The 18268-nt window shown below is 42.9% G+C and overlaps 1 protein-coding gene across 1 annotated transcript in view; it reads left to right on the top strand.

Annotated features, from left to right (window-relative positions):
* The first annotated feature begins 209 nt into the window (after positions 1 to 209).
* LOC109922960 overlaps positions 210 to 18268 on the top strand; it is a 52857-nt gene continuing 34798 nt past the window's right edge. The window contains exons 1-3 of the mRNA XM_048606446.1: positions 210 to 777; positions 8333 to 8533; positions 16662 to 16875. Of these exons, the coding sequence (XP_048462403.1) occupies positions 217 to 777; positions 8333 to 8533; positions 16662 to 16875 (976 nt within the window). The 5' untranslated portion in view covers positions 210 to 216. The remainder of the gene's footprint in view (positions 778 to 8332; positions 8534 to 16661; positions 16876 to 18268) is intronic.

Genomic DNA, 18268 nt, shown 5'->3' with positions numbered 1-18268 from the left:
TGAGGTGTGAAGGTGGAGGAGGGAAAGGGGTGGGTGAGGTGTGAAGGAGGAGGAGGGAAAGGGGTGGGTGAGGGACCATTATAGAAAGGGGGTAGGCTTTGATTTCAAACCGGCCCGCCTCGGCGATCAGCCAATCAGAGCACTGAACGGCAAACCAATCAGATGAGGGGAGTCCGGTTGTTATGGTAACAGCACAGCGCCCTGAACAACAACAACATGGCGCCCGGAGATGGAGATGGAGAAGGCAGCCTGTCCGTGCAAGAGGATGGCCCGGTCACAGAGGGAGAAGCGGACCGTTCAGTCACGGAAGTAGTCCCGGTTCCGGTCACGGAATGGGCTGCGTGCCGCCGCCGACGCCGGGCCATGCTGCAGACTCACTTCTTCAAGATGGCCTGCAGGATGTTCGGTTCCCCGCGATGTAAGCTGAGGGTCAGCACCGCGGTGAGGGCGCCGGAGCGGCTAACCGCGCGGCTGCGGGTGGTCCACTCCCAGGCCGACGGGGATGGGGTCCAGGAGGAGGAGAAGAGGGAGGAGGACGGGGAGGAGAGGCAGTCACTGCAGGCAAAGGGCTGGAGCGAGGCCGACTACACCAAGTGGCTGTCCGGCAGAAAGCGGCAGCGGGCCGAGCTGCAGATCATGGCAAATGTGCGGAGGTGGATCAACAGCAAAACCTCCGCCAACGACCTGGAGCTCCGCGTCCTTGAGACTCTGGAGAGGCAGCAACGGGGCCACCGGCACGGCTACAGCCCAGGCCTGAGTGAGCCCAGCCCACCTGAGGTCAGTTCCACTTCTCCCTCCGCCCCCTCATTCATGTCCCTATTTCCTCCCTCGATCCTCCTCACCACTCTTCAGTTTTCAGAGAATATAGAACAGTACGGCTCAGTACATCTATGTAAAAAAAAACAAGCTGTCTCGCACATCTCTCTTTTAAACTTTCCCTCTTTCAATTTAAACCTATGCCTCCTTGTATTTGACGTTTCCACCTTTTCTTAATTTTATACACCATACTTCTATCAGGTTGTCCCTCAGCCTCTTACGTTCTATCGAAAACAATCCCAGCTTATCCAACCTCTCCTTATAACTAATACATTCCAAACTTGGCAACAACATTCCGATAAACCTGAGATAACACAGTGTGGAGCTGGAGGAACACAGCAGGCCTGTGATGCTGCCTTGGCCCGCAGTGTTCCTCCAGCTCCACACTGTGTTATCTCAGGCTCCAGCATCGGCAGTTCTTGCTATCTCATTTCGATAAACCACTTTTGCACCCAAAGCCTTCATATTCTTCCTATTTGCGTGGTGGTCAGTCCTAATGTGGCCTAACTAAAGTGTTAGAGTGCAACATGATCAGGCAGCTTTCTATTTAGTGCCCCACTGACAAAGGCAAGCAGAGAACAACTGAGAGGGAGAGGCATCACTTCGCCACACACGTTAGAGCTTGGAAGCAGTCATCTGCACTGAGGAACAGATTGTCATTGGCCTGGTGTCAAGGAGAATCAAAAAATGAGCTGAGTTAAAGCTAAGGCGTTGGCTCAGGAGGCTTTGGTGAGCAGCAGCTCAGCAAGAAGTACAGGTAAACTCGGGTAAAATCCTTTTAACTTTCCTCTTAGAGCATTTGAGATGGTAGTTAGGGCAGTGGCATGCTCCTCCTGCCGGATGTGGGAGCTCAGGGAGACTTTCATCGTCCCTAATGATTACACCTGTGGGAAGTGCACCCAGCAGCAGCTCCTGGGAGACCGTGTTAGGGAGCTGGATGCACTCAGGATCATCCGGGGTGCTGAGCGCATCATAGATAAGAGTTTCAGGTGGTCACACCTGAGGTGCAGGCAGAGAGGAGCTGGGTCACCACCAGGAAAGGCAAAGGGAATCCCCTATGGCCATTCCCCTCGAAAGCAAGTACACCATTTTGGATACTGACTGGGGGGTTGGGAGAGGGTTGTGAACCTTCGGGGGAAACCAGCAGTAACCAGGTCGGTGGCATTACGACTGGCTCTGGGGCACAGCAGGAAAGGGTAAAGGTAAACAGGACCTTAGTGATAGGAGACTCGATAGTTAGGGGGACAGACAAGAGATCCTGTGGCTGCAGACGGGATTCCAAGATGGTGTGCTGCTTCCTGGGTGCCGGAATCCAGGATATCTTGGAGCATCTGCAGAACATTTCTAAAGGGGGAGGGTGAGCAGCCAGAAGTCATTGTGCACATTGGCACAAATGACAGAGGTAGAAATAGGGATGAGGTCCTGCGGAGTGATTATAGAGAGCTAGGAAAAACATTAAAAGCCAGGACCTTGACGATGGTAATCTCCAAATTGCTTCCAGTGCCACATGCTAGTGTGGGTAAGAATACGAGGATATGGCAGATGAATGTGTGGCTGAAGAATTGGTGTAGGGAGCAGGAATTCAGATTCCTGGATCATTGGGATCTTTTCTGGGGCAGAGGTGACCTGTTCAATAGGGTTGGTTGCATCTGAACTGGATGTGGATGAATATCCTGGCGAGCAGATTTGCTAGTCCTGCAAGAGAGGGTTTAAGCTAGATTGGCAGGGGGCTGGGATCATTAACAGCAGGGAGACAAGTTCGAGACTGGAAGGGCATACTGTAATCAGAAATACCAAGTTGAAGAGACAGCTCAGGCTGCAATACTACAGGGAGCAAGGAAAACATGTTGAATTAAATTGCATCTATTTCAATGCAAGAGGGCTGACAGGTAAGGCCGATGAACTCAGGGTGTGGATAGGTATGTGGGACTGGGATATTCTAGCCATTAGGGAAACATGGCTAAGGGAGAGACAGGACTAGAAGCTCAATGTGCCAGGGTACTGGTGCCTTTGGCGAGACAGAGGTGGAGGAAAGAGGGGAGCGGGAGTTGCATTTTTGATTAAGTGGAGTCTCATGGCAGTAGTCAGAGATGAAATAACTAAGGGATCATGCAGTGAAGCTTTGTGAGGGGAGCTAAGAAATGAGAAGGGGATGGTGACGTTATTGAGGTTATATTACAGGCCCCCAAATAGTCAATAGGAATTAAAGGAACAAATATGCAGGGTGATTGCAGAGACTTGCAGGAGAAATAAGGTTGTCATAGTGGGGGTTTTTAATCTTTCTAACGTAGGCTGGAACTGCCAAAGTGTTAAGGGCTTAGATGGGGTGGAATTTGTTAAATGTGTTCAGGAAAGTTTCCTCGAGCAGCATATAGAGAGTCCTACTCAGGAAGGGGAAAAACCGAACCTACTCTTGGGAAATAGGGCAGGACAGGTGACAGTGGGGGTGCACTTTCGGACCAGTGACCATAGTTTTATTAATTTTAAAATAGTTATGGAGAAGAACAAAACTGGTCCACAGGTTCAAGTCCTAAATTGGAGCAAGGTGAATTTTGATGGATTTAGACAGGAGCTTGCAGGGATTGATTGGAGTAGATTGTCTGCAGGCAAAGGGACCTCTGGCAAGTAGGAGGCCTTTAAAAATGTGATAGCTAGTGTTCACAGTCTTTACGTTCCTGTGAGGGTGAAGGACAAGGTTGGCAGGAGTCAGGAATCCTGGATGATGAGATATTGAGGCTTTGACCAGTCATGGCTCAGCAACAGGCAGCTAGGATCAAGGGAATCCCTGGAGGTATATATGGGATACAGGAGTTGACTGAAGAGTAAAATCAGGAGGGCGAAAAGGGGCCATGAGGTAGCTCTGGCTAAGAATATTACGGTGGATTCAAAGAGATTTTGGTGTATTAATGGGAAAAGAATAACTAGAGAGAGAATACGACCTCTCAAGGATCAAAGTGGACATGTATGTGTGGAACTGCCAGAGATGTATGAGATTCTCAATGAATATTTCCCCTCTGTGTTTACTGTGGAGAAAGACAAGAAGACTTGGTAACTTGGGGAAGTTAGTGGCAATATCTTGCAGATAGTCCATATCACAGTGGAGGAGGTGTTGGAAGTATTAGAATGTATGAAGATGGTAAATCTCCTGGTCCTGATCAGATATATCCAAGAACCCTGCAAGGAGCTAGAGAAGAAATTGCGGGGGCCCTGGCATCATTTGCATCATCGTTAGCCTTGGGTGAAGTTCCGGAGGGTAGTGAATGCTTATTCAAGAAGGGCTGCAGAGAAAAACCTGGGAATTGTAGACCATTAAGCTTAACACCTGTGGTAGGTAAGTAACTTGGGAAGATTCTGAGGGAAAAGATATACATGCATATAGAAAGAGAAGGTTTGATTAGGAGTAATCAGCGTGCTTCGTGTGTGGGAGATCATGCCTCACAAATTTGTTAAAGTTCTTTGGTGAATTGACCAGGAAGGTTGATGAGGGTAGGGCGGTAGACGTAGCCTATATGGATTTCAGTAAGGCCTTTGATAAGGTTCCACTTGTCAGGCTACTCTGTAAGGTTAGATTGCAAGGAATCCAGGGAGAGTTGGCGAATTGGGTACATGATTGGCTTGATGGTAGGAAGCAGAGAGTAATAGTGGAAGAATGCTTGTTGGACTGGAGGCCTGTGGCTCGTGGTGTGCCTCAGGGGTCGGTGCTGGACCCATTGCTGCTTGTTATCTATATCAGTGATTTGGATGACGCAATTAGTAAGTTTACGGATGACACTAAAGTAGGACGTATTGTGGACAGTGAGGACGATTATCAGAAATTACAGCAGGATGTTGATCAGCTGGGGAAGTGTGCCGAGAAATGGCAAATGGAGTTTAAATGTAGATAAATGAGAGGTGTTGCATCTTGGAAAGTCAAATCAAGGTAGGAGTTTCATGGTGAATGGCAGGGCCTTAAGGAGTGGGACAGAGTGACTTTGGAGTTCAGGTGCACCGTTCTCTGAAAGTGGAGTCACAGGTAGTGGCATCCATCAGTTTTGCCCCTATTGATGTCAAGCTGACAGTTCTGTAGTTGTACTTTGCCCCTTTCTTAAAAAATGGTGTGGCATTTGTAAACCTCCAGTTACCCCAGAACTAATCATGTCTGGAAAATTTCCGTCAGCAGCTCCACGATTTGCTGCCATACCTCTGTTGGCAATCTAGGATGATTCCACCCATGTCTACATATTACATTACAATAAATATATTATTATTTCATTACCACTGGCAAAGATAGACTGTCTTCAACTGCAAGCGCAACCACATTTTCAAAACCATCTCAATTCAATTATTTCTAAATATTCATGGCCCTAAATCTCTTCCGCACACTGCTCTTGGTTTGAATTTTGCATTTCATATTTATAACAATACCTTGAGAAGTACAAATTTTATTAAATAATTGCACTGATGCAGCACTTAAGTTCAGTGGATTAGAGCAAAAAAAGATTGCAGTTTACCAGGTTCATGAGAAATTAGAGCCTGTCAGCGTGTGCGCAACTTTTTAATCCAGAGAGGAATTGATGACAAGGCCACCCACAAATCTTGCTCCACTCTCCAGTACTTCCTCATTTTTTCCCCATATGCCAGTGTTGAAACTGCTAGTCCATCAAGGTACGATGCCAGAAATGGCAAGAGTACAGCAATGGCATGGCCAGGGATCATCAGATGTTCATGTTCTGCTGTCAGCTAAAATCCGCTTTATCCTCGACCACAACGTGTTCACCTTTGACAATCAGTTCTTCATCCAGACACATGGAACAGCCATGGGGACCAGATTTTCTCCCCAATATGCCAACATTTTCATGCACAGGTTTGAGCAAGACTTCTTTGCTGCACAGAACCTCTGACCAACACTATACACCAGATACATTGACAACATTTTCTTTCTTTGGACTCATGGTGAGGAATCACTGAAACAACTACATTATGATACCAACAATTTTCATCCCACAATCAGACTTACCATAGACTACTCTTTAGAATCAGTCTCATTCTTGGACACACGCATCTCCATCAAGGACGGACACCTCAGTACATCACTCTACCGCAAGCCTACGGATAACCTCACGATGTTGTACTTCTTCAACTTTCACCCAAAACATATTAAAACAGCCATCCCCTACCGACAACCCCTATGCATACACACAATCTGTTTGGATGAGGAGGAACAAGATGGACACCTGAAGGTGTTGAAGAACGCCGTCACAGGAACAGGATATGATGCTCAACTCATCGATCGCCAGTTCCAAAGTGCCACAGCAAAAATCCGTAATGACTTCCTCAGAAGACAGATACAGGATTCATCCGATAGGGTGCCCTTCTTCGTCCAGTACTTCTCGGGAGTGGAGAAACCACACCATGTTCTTTGCAGCCATCAACACATTACCAATGATGATAAGGACCTCGCCAGGATCTTCCCCACACTGCCACTTCTTGCCTTCAAACAACTGCCAGACTTTAAACAGACCATCGTTCACAACAAACTACCCAGCCTTCAGGACAACATCAACCATGACACTATACAACCCTGTCGTGGCAACCTCTGCAACACATGTCAGAAATTTGGCATGGATAGTACCATCACACGTGGGAACATCACCCACCACATGCACAGCAGATACTCATGTGACTCGGCCAATGTTGTCTATCTCATATGCTGCAGGCAAGGATGCCTCGAGGCATTGGTGAAACCATGCAGATGTTACGACAACAGATGAATGGACACTCTGCAACAATTGCGAGACATAAATGTTCCCTCTCAATGGGGGAACATTTCAGTGGTGAAGGACATTCGGCCTCGGATCTTCAGGTAAACATTCTCCAATGCGGACTTTGGGATACACAATAACCCAGAGTTGCCGAGCAGAGGCTGATAAGTTCGGTACCCATGGGGACAGCCTCACCCAGGATCTTGGGTTCATGTCGCACTACACACACACACATACACACTCTCTCCATCTTTGCTCCCCCCGACCCCTTTCTCTCTCTCTGTCTCTCACACACACGCACACACACGTGAATCTATGGGGTGAATTTGTATTTACAGATACATTTTATTTTGTTCAAAAAGCACACAATTTATAGACAGTCAATATGGCATTGTATAAATTCCTACTTTAGAAATAAAACCAGTCTGACTCCAAACTAAAACACAAACAGTATCTAAACAAGGTCTCACACCTATCATGCATTGTATGACCTAAAATGTCACCTCTTCCTTACACTGATAAAATCTTTAGTCCTCTCAGGATCGTGACTTGAAAGGAATTCAGGGATTTACATATACATATTAATCAATTAAAACCTTCCAACTGATTAAAGATTTAACAGCATCTTAGATTTGTTTAGTACATCCTCATCAATGGTGTGAACCTTTGATATTTTACTTATAAAGTCTGAACATAGAACATAGAGTAGTACAGCATAGTACAGGCCCTTCGGCCCACGATGTTGTGCCGAACTTTTACCCTAATAATACCTGATTCTACCTCTGATACTACCTCTCTCACTAACACCTGAAGAAGGACTGAGGATCGAAAGCTTGTATTTTCAAATAAACTTGATGGACTATAACCTAGTGTTGTGTGATTTCTGACTTTGTCTACGCCAGTCCAACACCGGCACCTCCACATCAAGCCAAAATATGTACAAAGACACCTCTTCAAACTTCAGCTTCATTGTGTGATCCATCTGTAGCTCTACATGTTTCTTTTCTTTTTAATATCAGCTTTAGTGATGAAATATGGATACAGTCAAATTAGTTACAACTGCTAATGTTCGCTTGTTTTGCCTTGTTTTACTTTCAATAAAAAAGCCATGAATGCATTTTGCATGGTTTCTCTGGTCACTAGTAAAAACTATCATGTCATCTCAATTTTGCCCTTTGGCCATCTGTGTTTAGAATGTTCATGTTTTAGAATGAAATGACTGATTCCTTGCTTTTAATTTGATTAATTTTCATGAATTTTGAGTGTTGTAATTTTGATTGAATAGAATAATGTTTAAGACGAAAAATGTCTGTTTTGCATTTATTATCGTTATCTTCGTACAAAAGTTCACAGCACAGTTGGACAGTTCTCATGTTACATCAGTGTGCCCCACTGTAATGCAGTGAGACATCTCCCTCTCCCTTCCCTCCTCTACTCTCCCAGCCGTTCCCTTTGCCTTGATTTTCTTCCTGCTTGCTAGTCTCCTATTCATCCTCCCCCTCTTCTCCATCACTCTCCCTGTACTTTTCCTCCCATCCCACTTCTTTCATTCCCTCTGTCCTCTTCCTTCCTCCCCACACTCTGCCTTTACCACATCCCCACCAACCTGTGCCCTCAGCCTTCCTCTAGTTTGCCATGCGTCCTTCTTGCTTACTCTGATCTCACTTCCCCCAAACCCGTTACCTGCCTTTCCCTTCCTGCCTCCTCATAACAGGTAATAATAAAGAAGTATTTAATGCTCAGGTTAGTGCAGTAATTTTAACCATGTGTTACAGAGAAACGCTTCACAAGAAGAAATGGAATCAAGTACATTTTATGATATTGGTTTGTTGATGAATTTATCCTCTCTGGAGCCAAAGGAACTGTTCCAGGAAAGTTGGGATCAAGAACAACTGAGATCTGAAGATGTCTTCTCAAGCAGTAAAATGGAACAGCAAGGGAATCTTTCACAAGTTGATTTCATGCAGTTTGACAAGGTGAGCATGTCGAGGATTTCAATTCAATGATTGACTTGTCAGGGGGTCAGTGAATATGATCCAGGCTTGATGCACATGGTTCAGTATCTGTGGAGTCACGAATGCACTGGTACTGAACATTGTGCAATCATCAGCAAACATCTCCACTTCTGACTTGATGGTTGAGGGAAGGTCATTAGTGAAGCAGCTGAAGATGGTTGGGACTGGTCCACTGGTCCACTGGAATTCCTAGGTGTCTGTTGTGGTGCAGTGGTAGTGCACCTACCTCTGATCCAGAGTTTGAATCAAGGCTGAAATGAAGTCAGGAGCTGAGTGGTCCTTGCATAACTTAGATATTGTCAGTGATCAATTATCATTTGATGGCAATGTTGATGACATCTTCCAGCACTTTACTGATGATCAATGGTAAATTGATAAGGCATAATCGGACAGGTTTGATTAGCCCTACTTTTTTTGTACAGGATATACCTGGGTGATTTTCCAAGTTGTGAGTAGATGCCAGTATTGTAGCTCTACTAGAACAATTTGGCTCAAGATGCAGCTGGTTCTATTGTCGGAATATTGACAGAGTCCGATGCTGTTGGAGTATCCAGTATTTTCTGCTATTTGATGATAATTGCATTGAACTAATTGAATTTGCTGACAGCTCGCATTTGTGATGCTGGACCTCGGGCAGAAGTCGAGATGGCTCATTACAGTCACGATTCTGGCCAAAGCTTGTTGCAAATGCATCGATGATCTGGGCTCCCTCATCATTTGTAGAGCCTTCTTCTCTATCTGTTAATTTTTAAATTGTGCGTCACTATTAATGACTAAATGTGACAAGATTGTGGAACTTTGATCTGATTTTATATTTATGGCATCGTTTAGCCCTGTTTAATGTATGTTGCTTAGCTATTTGGCATGCAAGTAGTCCTGTGTTGCAGCATTACCAGGTTGAAATGTCATATTGAAATACGCCTGGTATGACACTTGATGTTCACCAAACCTTGACTTAAGTGATACTGGAATTGTTTTAATTTCTTATAGTCATAGCCAGAAAGAGATTGTCTGAGTTGTTTTGGCAATGACATGTTTAAGGTAGAGCATTTCTCTTCCATCAGGCTCTGTTTGTTGATGAGTGACAGAAAACCATAGTGGATAAGAAGCGATTACAGGAGTTTTAGATGAACATGTCAATTGACAAGTCATATTCTGAGTTCTTGAATTTGCTGTGTGAGGGCAATTATTTAATGCAGAGGTTGAGTTGTACCTGTGAGTGAGTGTGGAAAATGGAGAGCACACAGGCTAGAAAAAGAATTACACTGAAATTGTTCAGGGATTGTTGGTTTGTACTTTAATAAGTCAAGAAAATTAATGAATAAGTTAGATGAGCTTGGCGCACAAATAAATTAGAACAAAGAACAATAAAACAAAGGAAGAGGCCCTTCGGCCCTCAAAGCCTCCACCGACACATTTTGTCCTTCCAGATTAAAACTGTCTTCACTCACAGGATCCATATCCCTCTATTCCTTTCCTATTCATGTATTTGTCTAGGTGCTTCTCAAAATTCTAGGAACTGACACTGAAATATGGCCTAAAGATAAGCTGGATGGACAGCTCAACAAGGCTGGTTACAAGGTTAACATTTGAGAGAAACAATTATTATCAAGGTGAGGAGAGTAATATCTGTCAGTGGGCTTGATACACCAGAAGGTTAATCAAATTAGGTTGTATGGGTTAAACAGAAAAACAAAAATATGAGACTGCTGAGTCTATATGATGGAATCCTAAACAGTCAGGAAGAAAGATACAGAGGCTGCAGAATCTTTGATGTGTTCAGAACTTCTTAGCTAGGTCTGTAACAAACCTAGCAAAAGGCAGAGTCATTTTGAACGTTGTTTCAGGGCGCAAGGGGTGTCACTAATGAAAAACATTATTGTGGTGGCAATCATAATTCAGTCAGATTTAATGTAGTTTTGTAAAACATGACACTTCTCTTGAGTATTGTGTTGGAAATCAAGCCTCTCTACTCCCACAGTCAATACAAAAGTTAAAGATATTAAAAAGTGTGCAGACTTACCAATTTTCCAGACCAGATTTCTGTACTGATCAAGAATTACTGTTTATTATGAAAAAATAGATTCTAACTGCAGATAAACAATTATGATCCATTGACATGCAATTCTACTTGTTAAAACTCTAACTCATTTATAAATTCCCATTTTACGCGCAGAAACAGACAGACACAAACAAAAAACTTGAGTGTTAATGGGCTGAAGGAGAGATTGGGAAAGTAGTGCAGTGGTCTCTCGTCACAGGATTTGCTGAAATTAAATTTGTGCTGATCAAAATGCTGCTTCTCGATCTTCCTTCTCCAGGTATTTTCACTTGTTTGTAGGAGGCACAGGTTCACACTTATAAAGTCTCTGATTTATGAATTAAAAGTCACAGTTTACGGTGACTGAAAAGGTGAAATAAATTGGGATAATCTTCTGGCTTGAGGTGTTTTCTACTATAGAGCACAATGGTTCGTTCCCTTCCTGATGACTTCTGCCGTAACCTTCATTTCACACAAGCTGTTCAGCTACCTTGGAATCAATCACATAGTTATTGGCAATATTTCATGACCAATCAGATACTTATTGCCAGCTTAATCCCTAGCCCCTGTGTCGTAGCTCACATGTAACTAGGCTTTCCTCACTGTTTGAATCAACAGCTGTGTATACAGCTCATAAAATGAGAGTTAGTTAATTTTTTAAAAGTGTAGCAATCTTTGTACATTCTTGGCATTTAAATGCTTCCATTCCCATTTTAGTCTTCAAGTAAAAATACAGAAAAGTAAGAAAAATTGTTTTTTTACAAAAAGGACAAAGATCAAGAAGGAGTAAAAGTTCTCACCTAGGGAAAGGGATTTGAATGTGATTTGGCTATCATGGATTAGAAACAACAACTTGAAAGTAAATATGTCGCAGCAAGGTGAAGTAATTAAGAAAGAAATAGCAAGTTCAGAGCAAGTATCCTCCCACATACGTAAGAATTAGTGGTATTAGTTAACTTGTTTACTTATTTGCTATTAAGTTCTAAAATGATTCAAAATGATAACTCTAACTGATAACAGTGATTATACTTTATCTATATATGGTATAGTTATTTATTGTTACATATAGTTATGAAAATACAGTAAAATGAGTATAAGAGGCCATAATTAATCTAGTGCCATTTTAATTGCATTAATTTCAAAAAAGAAATAATGCACACAAAGTTAAGATAAACTTCATTTTTTGTTCCAACCATGGCTTCTTGATTTTATACATGGCTGTGGGACATGCCTTACTCCACAGCCGACCAAGCTGTCCCCAAGGTTGCAACACCAAGGAGGAAGCATGCTGAAGCAGACCCTGCTGCCACTGACCAAACTCAGAATGTCACCTCTGCTAGCCGATATTCCAGCTGCCGCATAGCCACGAGACTGTCCAAACTGTCGAGGACCAGCTCCCATTCTCAACCTCTGAGAACTGATGGACCATCCAAATTAACACCCGAGAATTGAGAAATCATTCACTCTACCACCGTTGTAGACGCTGCCGAATCAGCAAAAGAAAAGAACTAACCTCAATCCATTGGCGTTGGAACAGATGCTCAAGCCGCAACCGTCATGGGGACTGGATCCGCTACTCAACAGCTCCCTGCAACCTCTCTCCACACCACAGCTGCAAAAAGAAGAAAAAGTGAATTTGATTCAAAATTCAAATGGAAAAATAAAATTAAAAAAAGGATGCGGTTGGTCATGTGAGAGAATGGATGGGCCAGTAGCTCGAACACAACCTACCCTGCTGCCTCCACCGTCTGGTAATGTCCCTGCCATAGTATCAAAACACAGCTTGACCATTACACTCCTTGGAACCACTCCCAGGCTGTGGTTCTGATAAAATTGCATCTGTCATTATGTATAGTACTGTAATCATCTCTCTCCCCTCAGGGCACTGGAAAGCCATTGGAAACCAGTTTAACACAATGAGCCTAGACCCTTCTTCAGAAAGCCCGAAACGTCAGCCTTCCTGCTCCTCTGATGCTGCTTGGCCTGCTGTGTTCATCCAGCTGTACACCTTGTTATCTCAGATTCTCCAGCATCTGCAGTTCCTACTATCTCCAGTTTAACACAATAATCATCTTGCTGTTATTTGAGTAGCCCTGTAGCCTGCTAGTTGCTGAATACGGATCAGATTCTCAGGATCTCTTGCTTCACACCCCTATACAGCTTATAAACACTTTGCCAAGCTCGACAAAATGAGAGAAATAAAATGGCATTTGAATTTGGCTATCTCAGCTGTGATTCAAAGCACTGTTGTTTTATTTTCCTATATCTGAGCCTCATTGTTTCTTCTAAACTGTTTATCTTCCTGTTCTTTTATCTTTTTTAAATGCTTTGTTTGATTTCTGCTGAAGTTTATTTTTGATTTATTTGCTTCCTATCAAAAGTTTTAGGGCCAGCAGATTAGATGGTCAACATCTTGAACAAGGAGTTTGGCTGTAAAGAGTATATTAAAGGAAGTAAATGATGTGTATATTGAGCAGTAGAGGGTATTTCAGTGTTTAAGGTGCAGATAATTGAAGGCATGTTGAGAAGGTAGGATTAAAACTATGGATAATAGAGGCCACAGTTGGAGGAGCAGAGAAATCATCAAAGTTTGTGGTGCTGGAAGAGATTAAGGGATAGGGAAGAGCAAGGCCATGGAGGGAGTAGGAATGAACATTTTAAAATCAAGATGTGGCCAGTGGGCATATGGGCCAGTGTAGGTCAGTGGGCATAGGGATAACAGTTTAATTGGGACTGGTGTGTGTTCAAACACAGGAAACAGAGTTTTGGACGATCTCAAGTGTATGGAGGAATGACTAGAAGACCAGCCAAGAGTGTGTTGGGACAATCAAGTCCAGAGATAGCAAAGGCATAGATGAGGGTTTCAGCAGTAGATGAGCTGAGAAAGGGGTGAATGATGTTACAGAGATAGAAATTAGCCATCTTGAGGATGGTATGAAAATGAAGCTCATTGCAGAGTCACTTGTGACACAAAGATAGTGAACACAGTAATATATTCTCTGCCTGACGTGTGGGAGAGAGATGGAATTAGAAGCTAGGAGAACAGTTTAGAGCACAGCCTGCAAACCATGTTAAAAACCAAAAGAACTGTGGTTCTTGGAAACTGTGAATCCTCTCCACAGATGCTGCCAGACCTGCTGAGCTTTTCCAGCAATTTTAGTTTTTGTTTCTGCAAACCATGTCTTCAACCTTCTCAATCATTCATTGCATGAATTTTTGTTAATATTGGATGTTGGGTAATCATTCTGAGAACTTAGCGACAGTGGAGGAATGAAGAAAGGTTGGTGGTGAGGTTCAAGCTGTTTGTTGTTGGTGAATAGGGAAAACCAGCACTCTGCTTTCTGATGTTGATGAGGACAGAATACAGGTGAGAAACAGATGCTGTAAAGTTAAGCGATAACAAGGTGTAGAGCTGGAGGAACACAGCAGGCCAAGCAGCATCAGAGGAGCAGGAAGGCTGACGTTTCAGGCCTAGACCCTTCTTCAGAAAGCACTGTTGATTTATTTTCCTATATCTGAGCCTCAGTGTTTCTTCCAAACTTCCTTCTTTCTGAAGAAGGGTCTAGGCCCAAAACGTCAGCCTTCCTGCTCCTCTGGTGCTGCTTGGCCTGCTGTGTTCATCTAGCTCTACACCTTGTTATCTCAGATTCTCCAGCATCTGCAGTTCCTACTATCTCTGCTGTAAAGTTGTTAGCTGTGACTGATTAGCAAGGAAACCTGAATTTCTCAGCATTCTTACAGTCCACACCTTTTCAGATGGAGGAGCATTCTCCAGTTTCTCTCTTCAATCTTATTTCTTTTCTGTAAGAGCTATTAATGTATTACTTTCTTTCAAACTGATGTAGGCATCATTGACAGGACCAGCTTTTCATAGAAGAATCATAGAATCCCTACAGTATGGAAACAGGCCCTTTGGCCCAACAAGTCCACACTGACCCTTAGAGCATCCCACCCAAGCTCATCCCCCTATAACCCACCCAAGCTACACATCGCTGAACACTATGGGCAATTTAGCACGGCCAATCCACCTGACCTGCACATCTTTGGACTGTGGGAGGAAACCAGAGCACCCGGAAGAAACCCACGCAGACATGGGGAGAATGTGCAAACTCCACACAGACAGTCGCCCAAGGGTGGAATCGAACCTGGGTCCTTGGTGCTGTGAGGCAGCAGTGCTAACCACTGAGCCACTGTGCCACCCCATGATGCCTATCCCTAATTGCCCTTTAATTGAGTGGTTGATACACCATATCAGAGGGCAGTCAAGGATTGATATGATTGCTGTGGATCTAGAGTACCATGTAGGACAGATTGGGTAAAGGCAGCAAATTTCCTTGCCAAAAACAATAATCAATAATAGGCTCATGGTAATGACAGCAAAGTACTGCGGAAGCTGGAGAAAATGTTGGAGAGATTCAACCAGTCTGGCAGCATCTGTAGAGATAAAATTAAAGTACTACAGATGCTGGAGGTCAAAAATAGAACACAGAGCATGAACTTTGACCTCCATTTTGATCACACCCCTTCCCTAGTGGATTGTTTGTGTGTGTTTGCTCTCAGCAGAGCTAACCTATACTATACTGTTCATACTTAACATTAGCACCCACTTTGTCTTTTGCTTTCGCCATCTGTTCCTGTTGCTCCTCCTCTGTAAAACATTATTTTTCATTCCTTTTCAGTCTGAAGAAGAATTATGTTGGACTCAAAAGATTAATTCTGTTTCTCTTTCCACTGATGCCACAATACCTGCTGAATTTCTCCAGTACTTTGTTTTTATTTATAGCTTTCTCGTCATGATTTCAATTTCAGATTTGTCAAATTCCAGCAACTGCTATGCTGGGATTTGAACCCATATCCCCGAAGCATTAACTAGATCACTACAATACTAGTCTAGTGATATTACCACTACTCTGCCATCTCACCATTGACACGTCACAGCAGTAAATGAACAACCAGAATGAGAATTGTAACAAATTTTAGAACTGTAGAAAGCTAGTTTGTTATATCATTAAATCATGAACTAATGTCCCACTTTGATCTTATCCATCTTCTGGATGGTTGTCATAAAGCATTATTTTTCATTCAATTTGGTTTTACTCTCCCTGTCAAGTTCTAGTGTGTTGAACTCTGATCCTGATTGACTAATTGTTTCAACACCAATTTCTCTGATCTAGGGTCAGTAGGGTCAATTCCTTGATCTGTCACTCTAATATGAAATTAACCATTTACTGTTGTGTTGTTGCCAAGTAACAGTGTTCTGTAGCTGTTCAGTGACATCCTTGATGCTAGCACCAGGATGGTAGTGTCCCACACTGGAATCACACGTGTCTTTGAATGTCAAATCAACTACATTATATTTGTCAACGGTGTCTTTTACCAAGGTAGTTAAAACAGAGATTTGATACAACGTAAATCTTTCACATTGTCCTCCCAGTTGTTCACTGGGAAAGTACAGCAAGTAAGACTCCAATCCTCTGAATTTTCCTGAATACCCTGCAGGCCATGTTTGAAACATTGCCAAAATTGACTGACTACCTTCCCTGGCAATGCAGCATTCTGTGCATCCTTTTGAGGAGAAAAGACCTAAAATACTTTCATTGGACTTGTAGGTATTACAGTCTCTTTAGAAGCACATATTTAAGTTTACTATGTTTTATCTTTGCCTATATCTTTGACAATTGAACCTTTCGTATTGATCAGCCAATATGCTGAGCAGAGAATTTTGGTTGGATTTTGAGGTCAACTAATTGGACTTTTTTTTCATGTAGTCAACTTCCTTGCCAATCACCATTTCCAAGAGATAGTCATTAATGGTCTGGACAGTGAACAGGGCAATTCCCTTGGAGGGACTCATGGCACTTGTATCACTTCCCCCCCCCCCCACCCACCACCCACCACCCCCCCAACCCCATTGTTGGCTTTGTCAACAGCAGGACTCTCTGGTTTTGTTAATGTTACAATCAATTTATCAACTGAAACATAGCTGATCTGAAAGAAATGATTCAGTATTTGCTGTTCATTATCTCTGATATCTTCTGAACCCTGCAGGATGAACTGCGTCACATGGATTTGATGGAAAAATGTCTGCTTGTGAGAGGAGAGAAGCGTACCATAGCCTGCCATTCTCTACCGACTACCATAGCTGGAGTGATGGGAGAGGCAAACAATGTGTATCGGCAACACTGCCATAAGGAATATAAGAAAATCCTGAAAATGTGCCAATACTATGGCATTCCTTTTACTGAAAGAATGCTTGAGAAAGGTAACATTCAAATCTAACTCGGTTCAGCCTACTTCCTATATCTACCAAATGCCACAATGTCAACTTTAAATGTGGTCGGCTGTTGTAGATCCCAATTTAGGCCCCCACTTTTCAATGAAGGTGTGGAGTTGGGAATCTGTTTTTTCATCTTGGGTTCATTGCTTTACTAACATCCATAAAAATGCTGGATATACCTGGCAACTGTACAAACATGGCATACAATCATGGAGTGATCATGGAGTATTCAATAATCCGTGACATTTTCCCTCATGTAAATGTGCCTATTCTGAACCGATTCATCTTTGTTTGAAGGCCGCTTGTTCAATTGCTGTTTTGCCTATCAATTCTTGTTTTCAATTTCTTGATTTCCTTTTCAACTTGCTGACAGTTCTCTGGTAAACAGTACAAGTGAGGTGTTATTACCAAACCAAAATGTAACTGGTTTCTTTACTTCAAAACTTGAACTGCAAGTCAGGGGTTTTAAGCCACACAATTGTAAGTAGCTCCATGACTTGGTCAAAAGCATAATATCATAGATACTGGAGATCTGAAATAAGAACAGAAAATGCTGGAGATATTTAACAGGTTTAAAAGCATTAGTGGAGAGAGAAAAACATAACATTTCAAGCCCAATCCTATGCTTCTGAGGAACTCAACTGAAGTGTCACAGTAACTCTATAATCAAGTGTCAAATTATTGTGATTATTCCCTGACAAGTTATAACTGTAATGCATTTCCATAACACATATATTTGAGTCGAATTTGCTGACTCACTGAGCTGTGTACAGAGCCCATGTACTGGAATTTGATGCAGAGGTGAAAAGGGTTCTGAATGCTTTAAAGTAATGTACAGTACATTCTGTATCCATACCATGTACATCAGTATTTCATATGTACCACCTGCTGAATTTCCCCAGCACTTTGTATTTATTCCAGATCTTCAGTATTTGCAGCATTTTTGTTTCTGTTCTATACACACCAGTAGTCACACACCCTAGTATCTTGGCCCCCGTGTCTTGCTCCCAGTTGCTTCACTATGCATGACCACTAGCCATGCTTTCAATGCAAAGACTTCATTCCTCTGCCCTATCCCTTCTATTCTCCTGGACTCTTTACAAGAGATTTACTCCTAAGGTTACATGTAACATGTTAAGTTATATGTAATTGAATCAGAAAGAGGCAATTTGACTCATCTTAGCTGTACAAAGAAAATCCAGCTTTTCCTAATCTTCCATACTTTCCCTTTTTGGAAGATGTTCTCAAAGGTGAATTTCTTCAGTGTATCTTGCATATCTTGTGTTCACTGGTGGAGGCAGTAGGAACTGCAGATGCTGGAGAATCTGAGATAACAAGGTGTAGAGCTGGATGAACACAGCAGGCCAAGCAGCATCAG

Source organism: Rhincodon typus, chromosome 16, assembly GCF_021869965.1.
Source record: "Rhincodon typus isolate 14 chromosome 16, sRhiTyp1.1, whole genome shotgun sequence".
Classification (NCBI taxonomy): Eukaryota; Metazoa; Chordata; class Chondrichthyes; order Orectolobiformes; family Rhincodontidae; genus Rhincodon; species Rhincodon typus.
This window is presented reverse-complemented; position numbering and strand designations above follow the sequence as displayed.